The 12,695-nt window shown below is 38.5% G+C and overlaps 1 protein-coding gene across 2 annotated transcripts in view; it reads left to right on the top strand.

The window, feature by feature from the left end:
- LOC308087870 (apoptosis-associated speck-like protein containing a CARD) overlaps nucleotides 1-11,703 on the top strand; it is a 28,021-nt gene extending 16,318 nt beyond the window's left edge. For both annotated transcript variants that reach the window (XM_080432076.1, XM_080432077.1), the window contains exons 2-5: nucleotides 2,896-3,157; nucleotides 3,423-3,467; nucleotides 6,303-6,323; nucleotides 10,904-11,703. In XM_080432076.1, the coding sequence (XP_080288202.1) occupies nucleotides 2,905-3,157; nucleotides 3,423-3,467; nucleotides 6,303-6,323; nucleotides 10,904-11,163 (579 nt within the window). In that variant the 5' untranslated portion in view covers nucleotides 2,896-2,904 and the 3' untranslated portion in view covers nucleotides 11,164-11,703. The remainder of the gene's footprint in view (nucleotides 1-2,895; nucleotides 3,158-3,422; nucleotides 3,468-6,302; nucleotides 6,324-10,903) is intronic.
- The last annotated feature ends 992 nt before the right edge of the window (nucleotides 11,704-12,695 follow it).

Here is a 12,695-nt window from a genome sequence, read left to right as displayed (position 1 = left end):
GCGCTACTCTTCGAAAACACGTTTTTTACCGTGTTTGGCACCTGATGTGTTAAGTACAGTATTTGAGTAAATGTACTTAATTACTTTCCACCACTGCTCTCAGCTCTTTTTTTCCAGGTCGGGATAACACTTTTATCCAATCAGGAGAGAGAACTCACACAGGATAAACACGTGAAATTGAAATTGAGGACACAAAGAAAATGAAATTGACACATTTGGATCTGTAACACTATAACATTTACTGTAAGCTGATGAATGGGTACTCTCTCCTGTTTGGCAGAACATTTGCAACCCACCTGAAAATGTATTATGTTTATTAAAGAGCTGGAGAGACGGGGAGACCACTGTTACTGAACAAACACTCTATAGCAAAGATTACTATCAGAATATAGTGCTTTAACCTTTTGAGAAATATCACTTACCCCCCTTAAAAAGTGAATGAGAGAACATAGGGTCTAATTTGGATGGAGGGGGGGGGTCATAGGAGCTGAGGGAACATACTGTAGTGTAGGGTGACTCGCTCACTCAGTTATACATTATTATTATTATTATCTTCTTTTAAAGATTTGTGTTGGGCTTTTCTGCCTTTATTTGAATAGTAGGGGAGAGTGACAGGACACAGGGGGAGAGAGAGAGAGAGAGGGAATGACACGCAGCAAAGGTCATCGGGCTCGGGAATCGAACCTGCGTCATGACGCTGTCATATAGGCATTTAGAGCCTATGGTTGCGCCTTAACCGCTAGGTCATCGGCACCCCCTCAGTTACACATTATTATCATTTTATATTATGGCTCAATGTTCTAATTGTGTCATAGATCATACCCCAAACATGCATATGGAATGTGTTTCTTTTAAAAGTTGTGCAACAGCAGGTATGCATGCAAACAATACTCAATGCTGGAGGAGATTTGGCTACTAACAGCTTAAAAGTGTTGCTGAAGTGGAGCATTAACCCTTTTTTAACATGTGAATATGAATATACTTGCAACAATATGATGTACTGTGAAGTGTGAACCCTGACTATGCAGCCATGTGTTGGTGCATGGTCCACTGCAGACTAGTGGAAAAAGTACTACATTTTATTTACTTAAGTAAAAGTATCAATACTACGATGTAAAAAATACTCTGTTATAAGTAAAAGTCCGGAATTAAAAATGTACTTGAGTAGAAGTACAAAAGTACTGGTAAATGTACTTAAGTACCAAAGTAGAAAAGTCCTCATGTCCCATTTCACAAGTTTTCAAATGTATAAATTGTAAAAATAAAAAAAATCTTTTGAAAATAGCAGATCTACAAGCTCACAATACGTCGCATCGCATGCTATTTTCAAATGGCCAAAATGTATAGGGCTGAAGTGGGTAATTTATGTTTTGTAATAATAATCAGAATCTACTAGTAATTTAATTTAAAGTAACTAGTAACTAAAGTTTTTAAATAATTGTAGTGGAGTAAAAGTATAATATTTGCCTCTGAGATGTAGTGGAGTAGAAGTAAAAGTACTGAAAACTGGAAATGTAAAGTCAAAAATACCTCAAAATGGTACTTAAGTACAGTACTTGTATCTATCTATCCCTCTGGATCTCAATATCGGGCCCAGGGACCTCCAGTCCAGGGATCCTTTGGGGATGCAGGGGTCCCTAAATAATGTCCAATGACATGTCCCAGACCCCTGTGTGAACTTCCGACTATAGGGGTATAAAAGCAGTTTGAATTTCCGAGTTCACAGTATATACCTTTTCTTTCTTTTTGACTAACTATACATCACTCTGAAGTAATTGGTGAGACTATTTCTGCACAATGTGTACGCGCACATGCATGTATGCGTGCATGCAGGGGCATCATGTTCATTGAAAAGCATATTTTTTATAATAATGTAGTTATAATCATCACAAGGAGAACTTGTTGGTTTTGGTTTCTATTACTTAAACTAAAATCAGCAAACAAATAGTGAAACGAAGAGCACTGGTTTTGATTTATTCACGTTAATATATATCTTGAACTTGGCAGTGGTACAACCTTTACTTGAATTATCAGGCTTTGTTTGATCAAGAGGAAGAGACCTTGATTGCCCTGACTAGTTTTAATACAACTATTAGTTGGTTCCTTTTTTGTTCTCTAAATTAATTTAATTATAGATGTGTTTGTGAATGTATACAGACAAGATTTAGCTCTCTTTCAACATAAGTGGCAGCATAAGCTAGTGTGTGTGTGTGTGTGTGTGTGTGTGTGTGTGTGTGTGTGTGTGTGTGTGTGTGCGTGCGTGCGTGCGTGCGTGCGTGCGTGCGTGCGTGCGTGCGTGCGTGCGTGCGTGCGTGCGTGCGTGCGTGCGTGCGTGCGTGTGCACGCGCACGTGCTTAATATGGGGGACACTGTTGACGTGAGCCGTCCATGTATGTCTGCTCCCGTCCTCTGTCTCTATCTGTTGTTCTCTAATTTTGTCTCTGGTGGTTAATGTTCGCCATCTACTGGACACTGGGTGTTGAAAGTGCAGATTGTAGGCAATTAATACCTTTTTTGCATAGAGTTATAATATATCTTATTTTTGTATGAAATCAAAGAGTTCAGTCATTGTATCGGAAGTAGTTTTCCACTCTGAAGCTACATTAAGATGTTGCCATATATGATTGTATAGACCATCTTCAATTTTAGCGTGTATGTCCCACCTATTGTATCATTCTACACAGTTACAGTGTTTAAACTAATTATATAGATTTGCTTTCACTGACCTGTGTGTCAGAGAAAGTCATATGCATTATATGAATAGTTTAATTAATCCAAATAGTGGTACAAAACTAATAGAATATAGAAATGTTCATTAATGTATTTCCTGATGTATATAATGTGACTGTCAGTCTCTTCACACGTTGACACATTAACATTCTCTGTTTGTACCAGACATAAACCATGCAGCGTATGTTGAAAGCCGCTCTTAAGGAACTGAATGACAAGGAGTTCAAGAACTTCAAGAGGGAACTGCTAGTGCCTGACAACCTTGATGGACAACAGTCGCTTGGAAAGGCTGCTCTGCAGACCACAGACACCATGGACACCATCGATCTGATTCTGCAGAAATATCCCAATAATGTAGCTCAGATCATGGTGAATGTTTTCAAGGAGATTGAGAGGACAGATCTACAGAAGACATTTGAAGACATCAGTAAGTGAAAGGAGGGTGTAATGTTTACACATTTTTTTACACACTGCTATATCAAAACACTTGTGTGAGTGCGCATGTGTGCGTGCACGTGCATGCACATGTGTGCGTGTAGCCTACAAGTAGACGACTGTAGTTTAGTGAGTGATCCTGTAAGAGTCGAGTGTTCTAATGTGCAATCATCTACTTGTCAATATATATATATAAGTCCATATTATTCATTTGTTATAAGTCCTACATTCTCTGTCCCTCTCTGTCTCTGTTCCAGTTGATTCAGGGAAGAGTGCAACTTCATCTCAGGGATCAAAAACTGGTAAATATCATTTCAACCCTCTGAGTTAGCTTGCTACTAAATATTTGATGTCTCTAACACTAGGAGTTATGTTGAACCAGGCACTACCAAAGCTGAGTATATCTTGTTACATGCCCCAGGACCTGTAGAACTTTCCATATAGAAATGAAGACCACCTAACACATTTAAAAATGTATGGGAATACATCAGTTTTCACCCCTCTACAGTACATTCTATTGGAATTTTATGTTAATGCATGTGGTGAAACAGGCTATGCAGACATTCAATATGTAAGTCTAGCTTAGTCTTTGATTACGTAAGTCTCGTGCAGCCTTTGACTATACGTCTCATGCAACCTTTGTCATCATCTGATGTGATCAGATAAAAAATCTGAAATTATCTGAGTGTTCGGGAGATTGTATGTGTCAGCTTCCCTGATTGGCCCAAACCGTCAGCCTCATGGATTGCAGCAGCGCTACTTCACGTTTGTGACCCATCGGCTTAACTGATTGGGTGAACTTCACATAACATTTGTGCCGCATATAGCAGTATAAATGGAACGACTTGCATCGTTCCCGACAAGCATAGCCCCAAATATAGGCCTTAAAGTATATTAAAACATAATAATGAAATAATGGTTGTATTTTACAGAAGTGTAGCCCTGGAAATATCAACCCATATTTTGAGCTGTGGTGATAACTGTAATTAACTATATTTAGTGCAAATAATGAAGTGATCATTTAACATAGGGTTATGTTAAATGATCAATAAAGGTTGCAAACTGCAGAGGAATTAAAACTAATAATTAGTTTACAAATTAGATAGGCCTTCCTTTTAGTAACTTAATTTCACAGTCTTCTGAAGGTCTCTTGACTATAACAAAGCTTATCACCAAAATCTGGTGAGTCTTTACTTGATGGCGCTACAATGAGAACCAGATTCAGAATGAGAATCAACTTTATTGTCACAGTACAGATAGGTATATAACATGTCATGTAGCCCACGTAAAATTATGCACCAACAACATATAAGTATCAATATAAGCACTAGCAGAGTGTTAAATGTTTAATGGACCACAGTGGAAACAAGCCTTTGGCTCTTTTGTGTCATCCATTTGGCATGTTTTTAACTCGTTGTACTGCCTGTCAATAAAGTATTCAATCAATCAATCAATCAATCAATCAATCAATCAATCAATCAATCAATCAATCAATCAATCAAAACCCAAGTTGATGCACAAATCACTTATTATTTTATCCTTATGATGTACCTTGTAACCAACTCCACAGGTGGGAGGAAAAACAAAACAAAACCCACCCACCTCCCTGGTGACGCTATAATAGGCCAATGTGAAAAGGGTGCCATTTGTGTTTAGACCTTTCACGGGAATCGGACACATGATTGCATTCATGATTTGAGGCATTTTGTTCCAAAAATGTGTTTTGCTAAATTAGACCTGCTGGTGGCGCTATAACAGCCCAATGTGAAAAGGGTGGCATTTCTTCCTTCTGCCTAGTGGGAATGTGCATGCAAATCCTATGTGTATGTTATATTTATTCATTTCACTCACCATTAGTAGCTTAAGGCGGTGATTGTGACCTGCATCGAACAGAATAGAACGGCATACTTACATTAATTTTGGCACATTATGCAAGCTGAAGCAACCTCTATCTCTCCCAGAATGGCATCAAAACAAATCTGATGCTGAACTAATTATAGGCCTCTATTATAGACTGTATTTTTAATCTATGAATTAATTTGGAAGTATATATTTATCATCATATTCATGAATAATGGATATATGTATTTACCATTTACAAAACATTAAAATGTTGGTGGGGTACTGGCCAATCTATATGGGGCACAATGTCCAATCTGGGTATATGCATTGCCTTTAATTGCCGGCCCCAATTACGTGGCGCCTCCACTGTTACAGGTGAAATTATTATTTATTTGTGTGCGCTCTTAACATTGCAGTTACAGTTACAGTGTACAAAATCACAGTTTTATTGAGGGAATGAGAGAGGAGTGTGAATTACAGTCAATGGCAACAGAAATCTCTATTCTTCTATTCACAGTCAGTGATAAGCCCTTATTTTATTAAGTATCAAACACCTACATTTTTGTCAAAACATGTTGACTTTCTAATTAGACTGAACTTAACTGTAACTATTATCATAGTTTACAAATTAATTAGATAGATAGAGGTGATATGTGCATTCTGTTCAGCATACTTGAAGTCACATCTGCTACATTCAGTGGCATAATGCCCATTAACGTTCTTTTGGATCTAAACAAATGGGAGAGTACATTTTTTGCCTAAATTATAACTTTGGTATTTTGGCATAACATAACTTTTTGATTAATTAAGATTTTTAACTATTTACCTGTTTCCTTGGCTGTGTGTTTTCCACTTCCTGTCGATTTGATCCAATGAAATCCAATGAAACTGGTCAGATGACCAATGATATCCAATGAAATCGACAGGAAGTGGAAAACACACAGCCTAGGAAACAGGTGAATAGTAAGTAAGTAAGTAAGTAAGTAAGTAAGTAAGTAAGTAAGTAAGTAAGTAAGTAAATAAGTAAGTAAGTAAGTAAGTAAGTAAATAAATAAATACCTAAATACCTAATTACATAAATACATATATACAAAACAATCATTCATTCAGCTACTATGAAAGTCACGTGTTAAGTGACTGTCATAGTAGCAGATTGTACCTTTAAGTTGTAGCAACTTAAAGCTACAATCTGTAAGTTGTATGTCCTCATGCATGCACACAGAGAGGTAATGGCAACTGGGATTTGAACATTGTTTTATTTATTTATTTTTATTTTTTCCCTGTGTTATCCAAAGGAACTGCTGCTTCCGTCCCAGGTGAGTGCTGTTCAAAGTTGGTTCTCCATTCTCCATCATACTGTAGTCTCCTTTGTATTTTTTATTCATTCTTAAGCTGTTGTTGCTCAATAGCCTACAGTATCTCAGTTAATCAAAATTTCACATAAAATGTGTTTTCACTACAGTACCAGAATTGTTCCTGCAAAAACATTTGCATAACTTGCTGGAATGGCAATGAGAAACCGATTTTACATGCCCTCCTTGGCAGCAAAAGTTCTGGTACTGCCTGATAAGCAACCGTTTTCTTGTTGAAACCAATGCTCGTTCAATGCCTGCGTTAGAACGGTCTCTCACTCGACGCTCTCTCTTTCCGTTTGTCAACGTCATCACGATATCCCAGTAGGCTACTTCGATTTCTAGCGTTTTCACTACAGGGACATGTTTATTCCGTCAGTAGCGTACATTCCGGAAAAATAAATCCAAAACTTCACCAAACACCAAAACTTCCGTCACACAAGATCAGTGCTCGTTTGTTGAGATGAATTTCAACATTTCATATCTCATATCTCTACTGTCGGGCAGAAACCAAAATGTAAATTTTTCAGGAAATGAAAAAATTAAATATAACATTTTCAGGAAATGAAGAAAACCTTATACATTTTTTAAAAACAAAGCAATACTGCCTCATCAAAGTTGGTATTGTTACTTTGTATATTGTCAGATACTTGTATGTGTCATTATATTATCACCACTTTACCCAAATCCAGCTCAAGCGGAGTTAGGAGAACAGAATAGCTTCATGACACTGCTTATATAGGCCTACAATAATAAGCAGGACTTTAAATATTACAATAACTTCTGCAAAGAGGGGTTCACAGAGTTGCATTTTCAGTAGAACTAGCGAGAGAAATGCTATATGAACTCATTTCTTGTCACATTACTCTCCTCAGAAAACACTACATAGATTTTAGAAATACAATTAATTGTTTTCATAACATTAGCATCAGTGCTAAGTTTGATAAACAGGTACACTGCATAGATACTTTTAACAGACTACGGGGGGAAAAAACCCTGCCTCGTTAAAGTGTGTTTATCTTCCGCTCTGCAGCAGCTCTGAGCTCTGTGTGCCACGCAGGGGTGGAATTAGCTGGTTTAGCCGACGGTTTGACAAACTAATGGACAGTGTTGGGTAGTAACGAATTAATAATAATATATTACTGTAATATTATTACTTTTCCCAGTAACGAGTAAAGTAAGGTATTATTCTGCCAAAACGGTAATATAATACCATATTACTCGGTCAAAAAAGGCCTCGTTACTCGTTACTGATGACAAGCGTCTTTTTTGTTGCTCATTTGTTCATTTACTCTCTCTCTCCGTCTCTCGTAGAGGCAAGTTGTCGCATCATGCAAAAATAGAGTAGATCTACAAGCTATCAACCTACGTCAACAGAGATGCTTTTTAGCTTGCAGATCAGTTCTTTTTTAGCACGCAGCCTGCGCACAGTTATGACGTAGCGCATGCGTATGCGTATGCGACCGCTGCGTCTTGTTTTTCCTCCGTCGTCTTTAACTTCAAAAAGCTCTCAAACTTCTATTTTGAGGCACGGAATTTACTTATAAGATATCGTTCGGATAGAATTTAGTTGTTTAACTTCATATATATGGTCAATTAATCATGACAGAGCCTATTTAAAAATAAAAATTCAGAGAACCGGCAGGGGCAGGCAGACACCCATTGTATCCGAATAAAGCAACCTGTTTTCGGCATGGCCCTTTCAGAAGTCCCCCTGCGTCACTTGTCTGGTGGTCGGGGAAACGAACTGCTGATGAGGAGAGGAAACAGTGTTCCTCTCCTCTTCTCTATATCATTGGTTCTCAAAGTGGGGTCCGGGGACCCCCAGGGGTCCTTGAGGGAGTTCCAGGGGGTCCCCAGCTAAATGATAGATTATAGGCACCAAATGGACCCTTATGGGTCTGTAACTCTGAGAGTGTACAAATGGAACCAAATCCATTTGGTTCCATTTGTACACTCTCAGAGTTAAATTGACATAGATTTTACAATATAAATTGTGGTCCAAGTGATAGAAATGCCATTAAATGGGGGTCTGTAGCCCTAATGCATGTCAAACTGGGGGTCCTTGAAATTAAAATGGTTGAGAATCACTGCTAGAGCCGTAAAAAATCTTCTCTTATGGGGGTCCCTGGCATATCTTTTGAAATGGGGATCCGCGGACTAATAAGTGTCAATTTGGGGGTCCTTGACATGAAAATGTTTGAGAACCACTGCTCTATATCTCCTCTCCTCTCTCCTCCCCCCTTGCACTTTGGCTAATTAATATTGACTGGTGTAAGATATGTTGAAAAGGTTAAGAAATGTTCAAAAAGTTAACTTTATTGTTTCAGTTTTTGAGAGGCTGCAGCCAGTGTGTGCAGTTCAGATTGATGTTGTTCCTGTAAGGATAATTATTGTTCCAATTCCAAATATGGAATTTGCAGCAGCAAAATACTTAAAAGGATAAAGACTGTTGACTGTTTTCTATTGTTACATTAAATTGGATTCAGTTCTAAAAGGCAAAAAACTGTACACGTCTTTTCTTTTGCGGGGGGCGCGGGGAAAGTAATATAAAGTAATACGTAATATATTACTCTTGATTCCAAGTAATAAGTAATATAATATTATTACTTTTCAATGGAGTAATAAGTAATAAGTAACATATTACTCTCCTAAGTAATATAGCCCAACACTGCTAATGGAGTTAGCTGGTTTTGTCAGAAGCTTTTTAATACTTTTCATTGGTTAAATATTTTTGAACCCATACAGAGGGTGTTCAATAGCATTGATTTATGAAAAAAAAAAAAAAATGGAGTTAGCTGGTTTCCGTCCGATAACGATGATACACAACTTCCTGCACTTTGGCTACGTGAATACGGGGTAATATTGACTGAGACCAGATTGGTTCCTATTCAAACCATGGTCATGTACATGGCCTAGGCTACAGCTTACTGAAACATATAGGGCTCTATTTTTTTCACTGCTAAAACCGCACCCGCTGCTCACTAGCCGTGAATTTCTGCCCATTATCCGTGAAATAGGGATAAGGGAGCTGGCACGGTCCCAAAACGCTATTTTGCGCCTGCTATACCCGCTATTCATTATGCCGACTCCACTATTTGCGCCTGGAGGTGTGGCCATGGACGTGTTGTTGCATTATCCCCAAAATTGCTATTTTGCCCACACACGTTTGGGAAAGTGTGTAGCGTAATCTAAAACCACCCGCAATGCCAACTTGGTTTGGTAGAGCGCGTGCCTGCAATGGATGTCTGGAGACGGCCAGGGCGCACAGCACGGCACATCATTCAAAGGCTCCCTCTCTCTACTAATTCTGAACAAATCTCTGTGATTCTATTTTTATAATCAGCAGAAGGGAGAGTGTCAATTCCTTCCATTCATTCCATTGTGGTTAGCCTATATAAGATGATAGTCTATTCAAAGATGACAATTTGTGCGTCGCGCAATGCTCTCCAAATTGCACACGTCAGTTTTATTCATCGATTACGCAGGAAATAATGAACTGATAACAAAAATATAAAATTCTCTCTAATTAGTAACATGTAGGTGATACCTACTATGTCTATCAAATGTGGTTTTATTGAAAGGCAATCAAAGGCTAGAGCTTTGAAAGCAAACGTCGGGTGTATGATTTCCATGTTAAATCCCCACAGTGCGCTGTTGTGGTTGCCAGAATGTGCGAGAGGAATAAGCAATATGAAAACAAGCCCATAAGAAGCGACTATAATAGGCCACATGAGCACATCAAACCTATATATGTCGGCTATTAAACAATGTGCATATTTATATATGTTGGCTATTTGAAAATAGCCGATCTACAAGCTCACAACCGTTCAACCATTATTTACAAGCAACTTTACAGAAAAACAAGCCCAATGTGGCTTATAATAAGCAGACCTGGCAACACTGCAGACAGGGACATAGGAGTGCGTAAGATTGGATTGGGGATAATGGCTTGCGCACTCTTCTCTTAAAGGCAATGGCATCTGGCACGGTGATTGGTTTTATTATTGTAACGCCCAAACCACACCTATATGCATAATGTAACGGGCAAAGTGCAGGTGTTTTGCGGGTAAGGCTGGTGTCCCAAAATAGCAACTTTTGAGGGGTAACGCCCCTTGCCTAGTCCTAAATCCCAAATTAGTGGATTTAGCCAGTTCGGCCCTTTATAGAGCCGAAGGTATTTTTAAAACCAGAATAGCATCTGTGTGTGTGTGTGTGTGTGTGTGTGTGTGTGTGTGTGTGTGTGTGTGTGTGTGTGTGTGTGTGTGTGTGTGTGTGTGTGTGTGTGTGTGTGTGTGTGTGTGTGTGTGTGTACATGTGTGTGTGTGTGTGTGTGTGTGTGTGTGTCCATATATTATTACATTAGAAGTATTGTTGTCAATTTCATTGATTATAACATTTGTAGGAACCAACAACTAGGCTAAATTAAGCTTTTATCAAATTCCAAAAAGCTGAGATACAGCCTATACAAACAGTTGTTAATATTCCAGTAACTTTGGAATGCTAAGAAAATTAAAACATGTTTAAATATGTTCTGTCCTCAGAGGTTGACTTTGTCACTAAACACCGTGGTGCCCTGATTCAGCGAGTGTCCATGGTCGATGCCATCCTGGATCTGCTGGTTGATGAGGGGGTCATGCAGGCTGAGGACTACGGTGAAGTGAGAGCTGCACCAACCAGTGTCAAGAAGATGAGGGAACTCTTCGTACTCCTGGATAAACGTGGGGTCAAAGCCAAATGCGTTTTCTACAAAGGTCTTGAAAAAAACGAGGCATGTCTTCTCGATGATCTGAAGTCACAGTAATTGTCACTTCCAGTGACGATTACTGCCAAGGGCCAGTTAGTGTCAATAATGAATATTGTTGGCCAAACATTAAATTAGTACAAGAGAATTTACCCTATCAGGCCATGATGCTTTCAGGGTTATAGGGTTAAAATTGTATTTTGAAGCTCCACACTTCAATTACAATTCCTAATTTGTATGAATAGCATTGGGGATGTAGTTTTGTAGTACAATTTTTTCTATATATTTCTTTTTTTGGGGTGGGGGGGATTACATGAGAGGTATGAGGTGATCTTCAAGATAAATAAATGTCACAAATGTGTTTTGTTTAATAACATTATTTCACTTCATAATCTAAATATCATTTAGTTGATGTCTGATGACACACTCTACTCACTCCCCCTCCATTCATAAAAATACGTCCAGGTTGCACGTTGATTGCTGCGGGGTGAGTGAGCGTTACCAGTGGTTGATCCAACGGAGGAGTGTGTAAATCGGCGTGGGTGTTATGAGTGAGTGACAGGTTCAGGGTGACAGTTAAAATGACGGTGGCTCCATACAGATCGCCACAGTGTACTGTGGGGGGGAGGGGGGGGGGATCTGAAAATGATGATGAAAGTCCAAGGCATGGTGGTCTTCATCAGTGTGTAACAAGTGTAAAACTGCTGACTTTTAAAGCAGTGGAACAAACAATCAGCTGACACACACATCCCCAACACACGTCACCTACAGAAGTCAGTGTAATAAATTCATAAACCACTGCACTGATCATAAACATCAACAGAAATATTAATATAAGTCAATATTACATCTCCAAAAAAAATGAAAAAAAAATAGCAATTACATTTATAATAATGAATGGTCTATAGTCATTATACAGTCACCTGGAGCTTGTAATTCCACCGGCTCTGTTAATTATCTTCTGTCTATAATCTCCTCTTCTGGATGTAATTGGGACACAATATTGAAAATGAAGCAGAAACAGAGCATCTTCAAAGAGTTTAGTCACTGCATAATCCCAATGGCCAGTTTTAATAGCATATTTATGTTCTAATGTACAAAAACAACTGATGATGTATAAAAAATACATCATCAGTTGTATGTTTGTTTTGTTACAGAGTGTGTTAACAACTATCACATCACATTGTTTACAATGTCCTCCTCTAAAGGTGCCTTAGATAACAATGAGGCTTGTTCAACTGCAGGTAGATACACACCTGTTTTTCAATGGTACCTTCTGAAAAATAGAAAAGAAAAAAATAAAGAAAACAAAACAAAACAGCAACAACAGGTGAGTCAGGACACATATGTTATACAAGGTCTCATCACATTATTTACGGGTACCCCTACAAGCACTTGTAGGGGTCGGAAACGTACTATAGGAGTGGAGGCATTACATTTGGTTTGACTCGGTTCCACAGATTGTGAAAATAGCTGATCTACAAGCTCACAACGCCTCGCAATGCGAGGGGTTGTGAGCTTGTAGATCTGCTATTTTCACAATGTTTGCCTCTTTCTTATATTATTTGACAATTTTGTTAGCTATGCTGGGA

The sequence above is a fragment of the Gymnoscopelus braueri genome (assembly GCF_963280865.1).
Source record: "Gymnoscopelus braueri genome assembly, chromosome: 7".
Classification (NCBI taxonomy): domain Eukaryota; kingdom Metazoa; phylum Chordata; class Actinopteri; order Myctophiformes; family Myctophidae; genus Gymnoscopelus; species Gymnoscopelus braueri.
The sequence above is the reverse complement of the archived record's forward strand: the minus strand, read 5'-3'. Positions and strand labels throughout refer to the sequence as shown.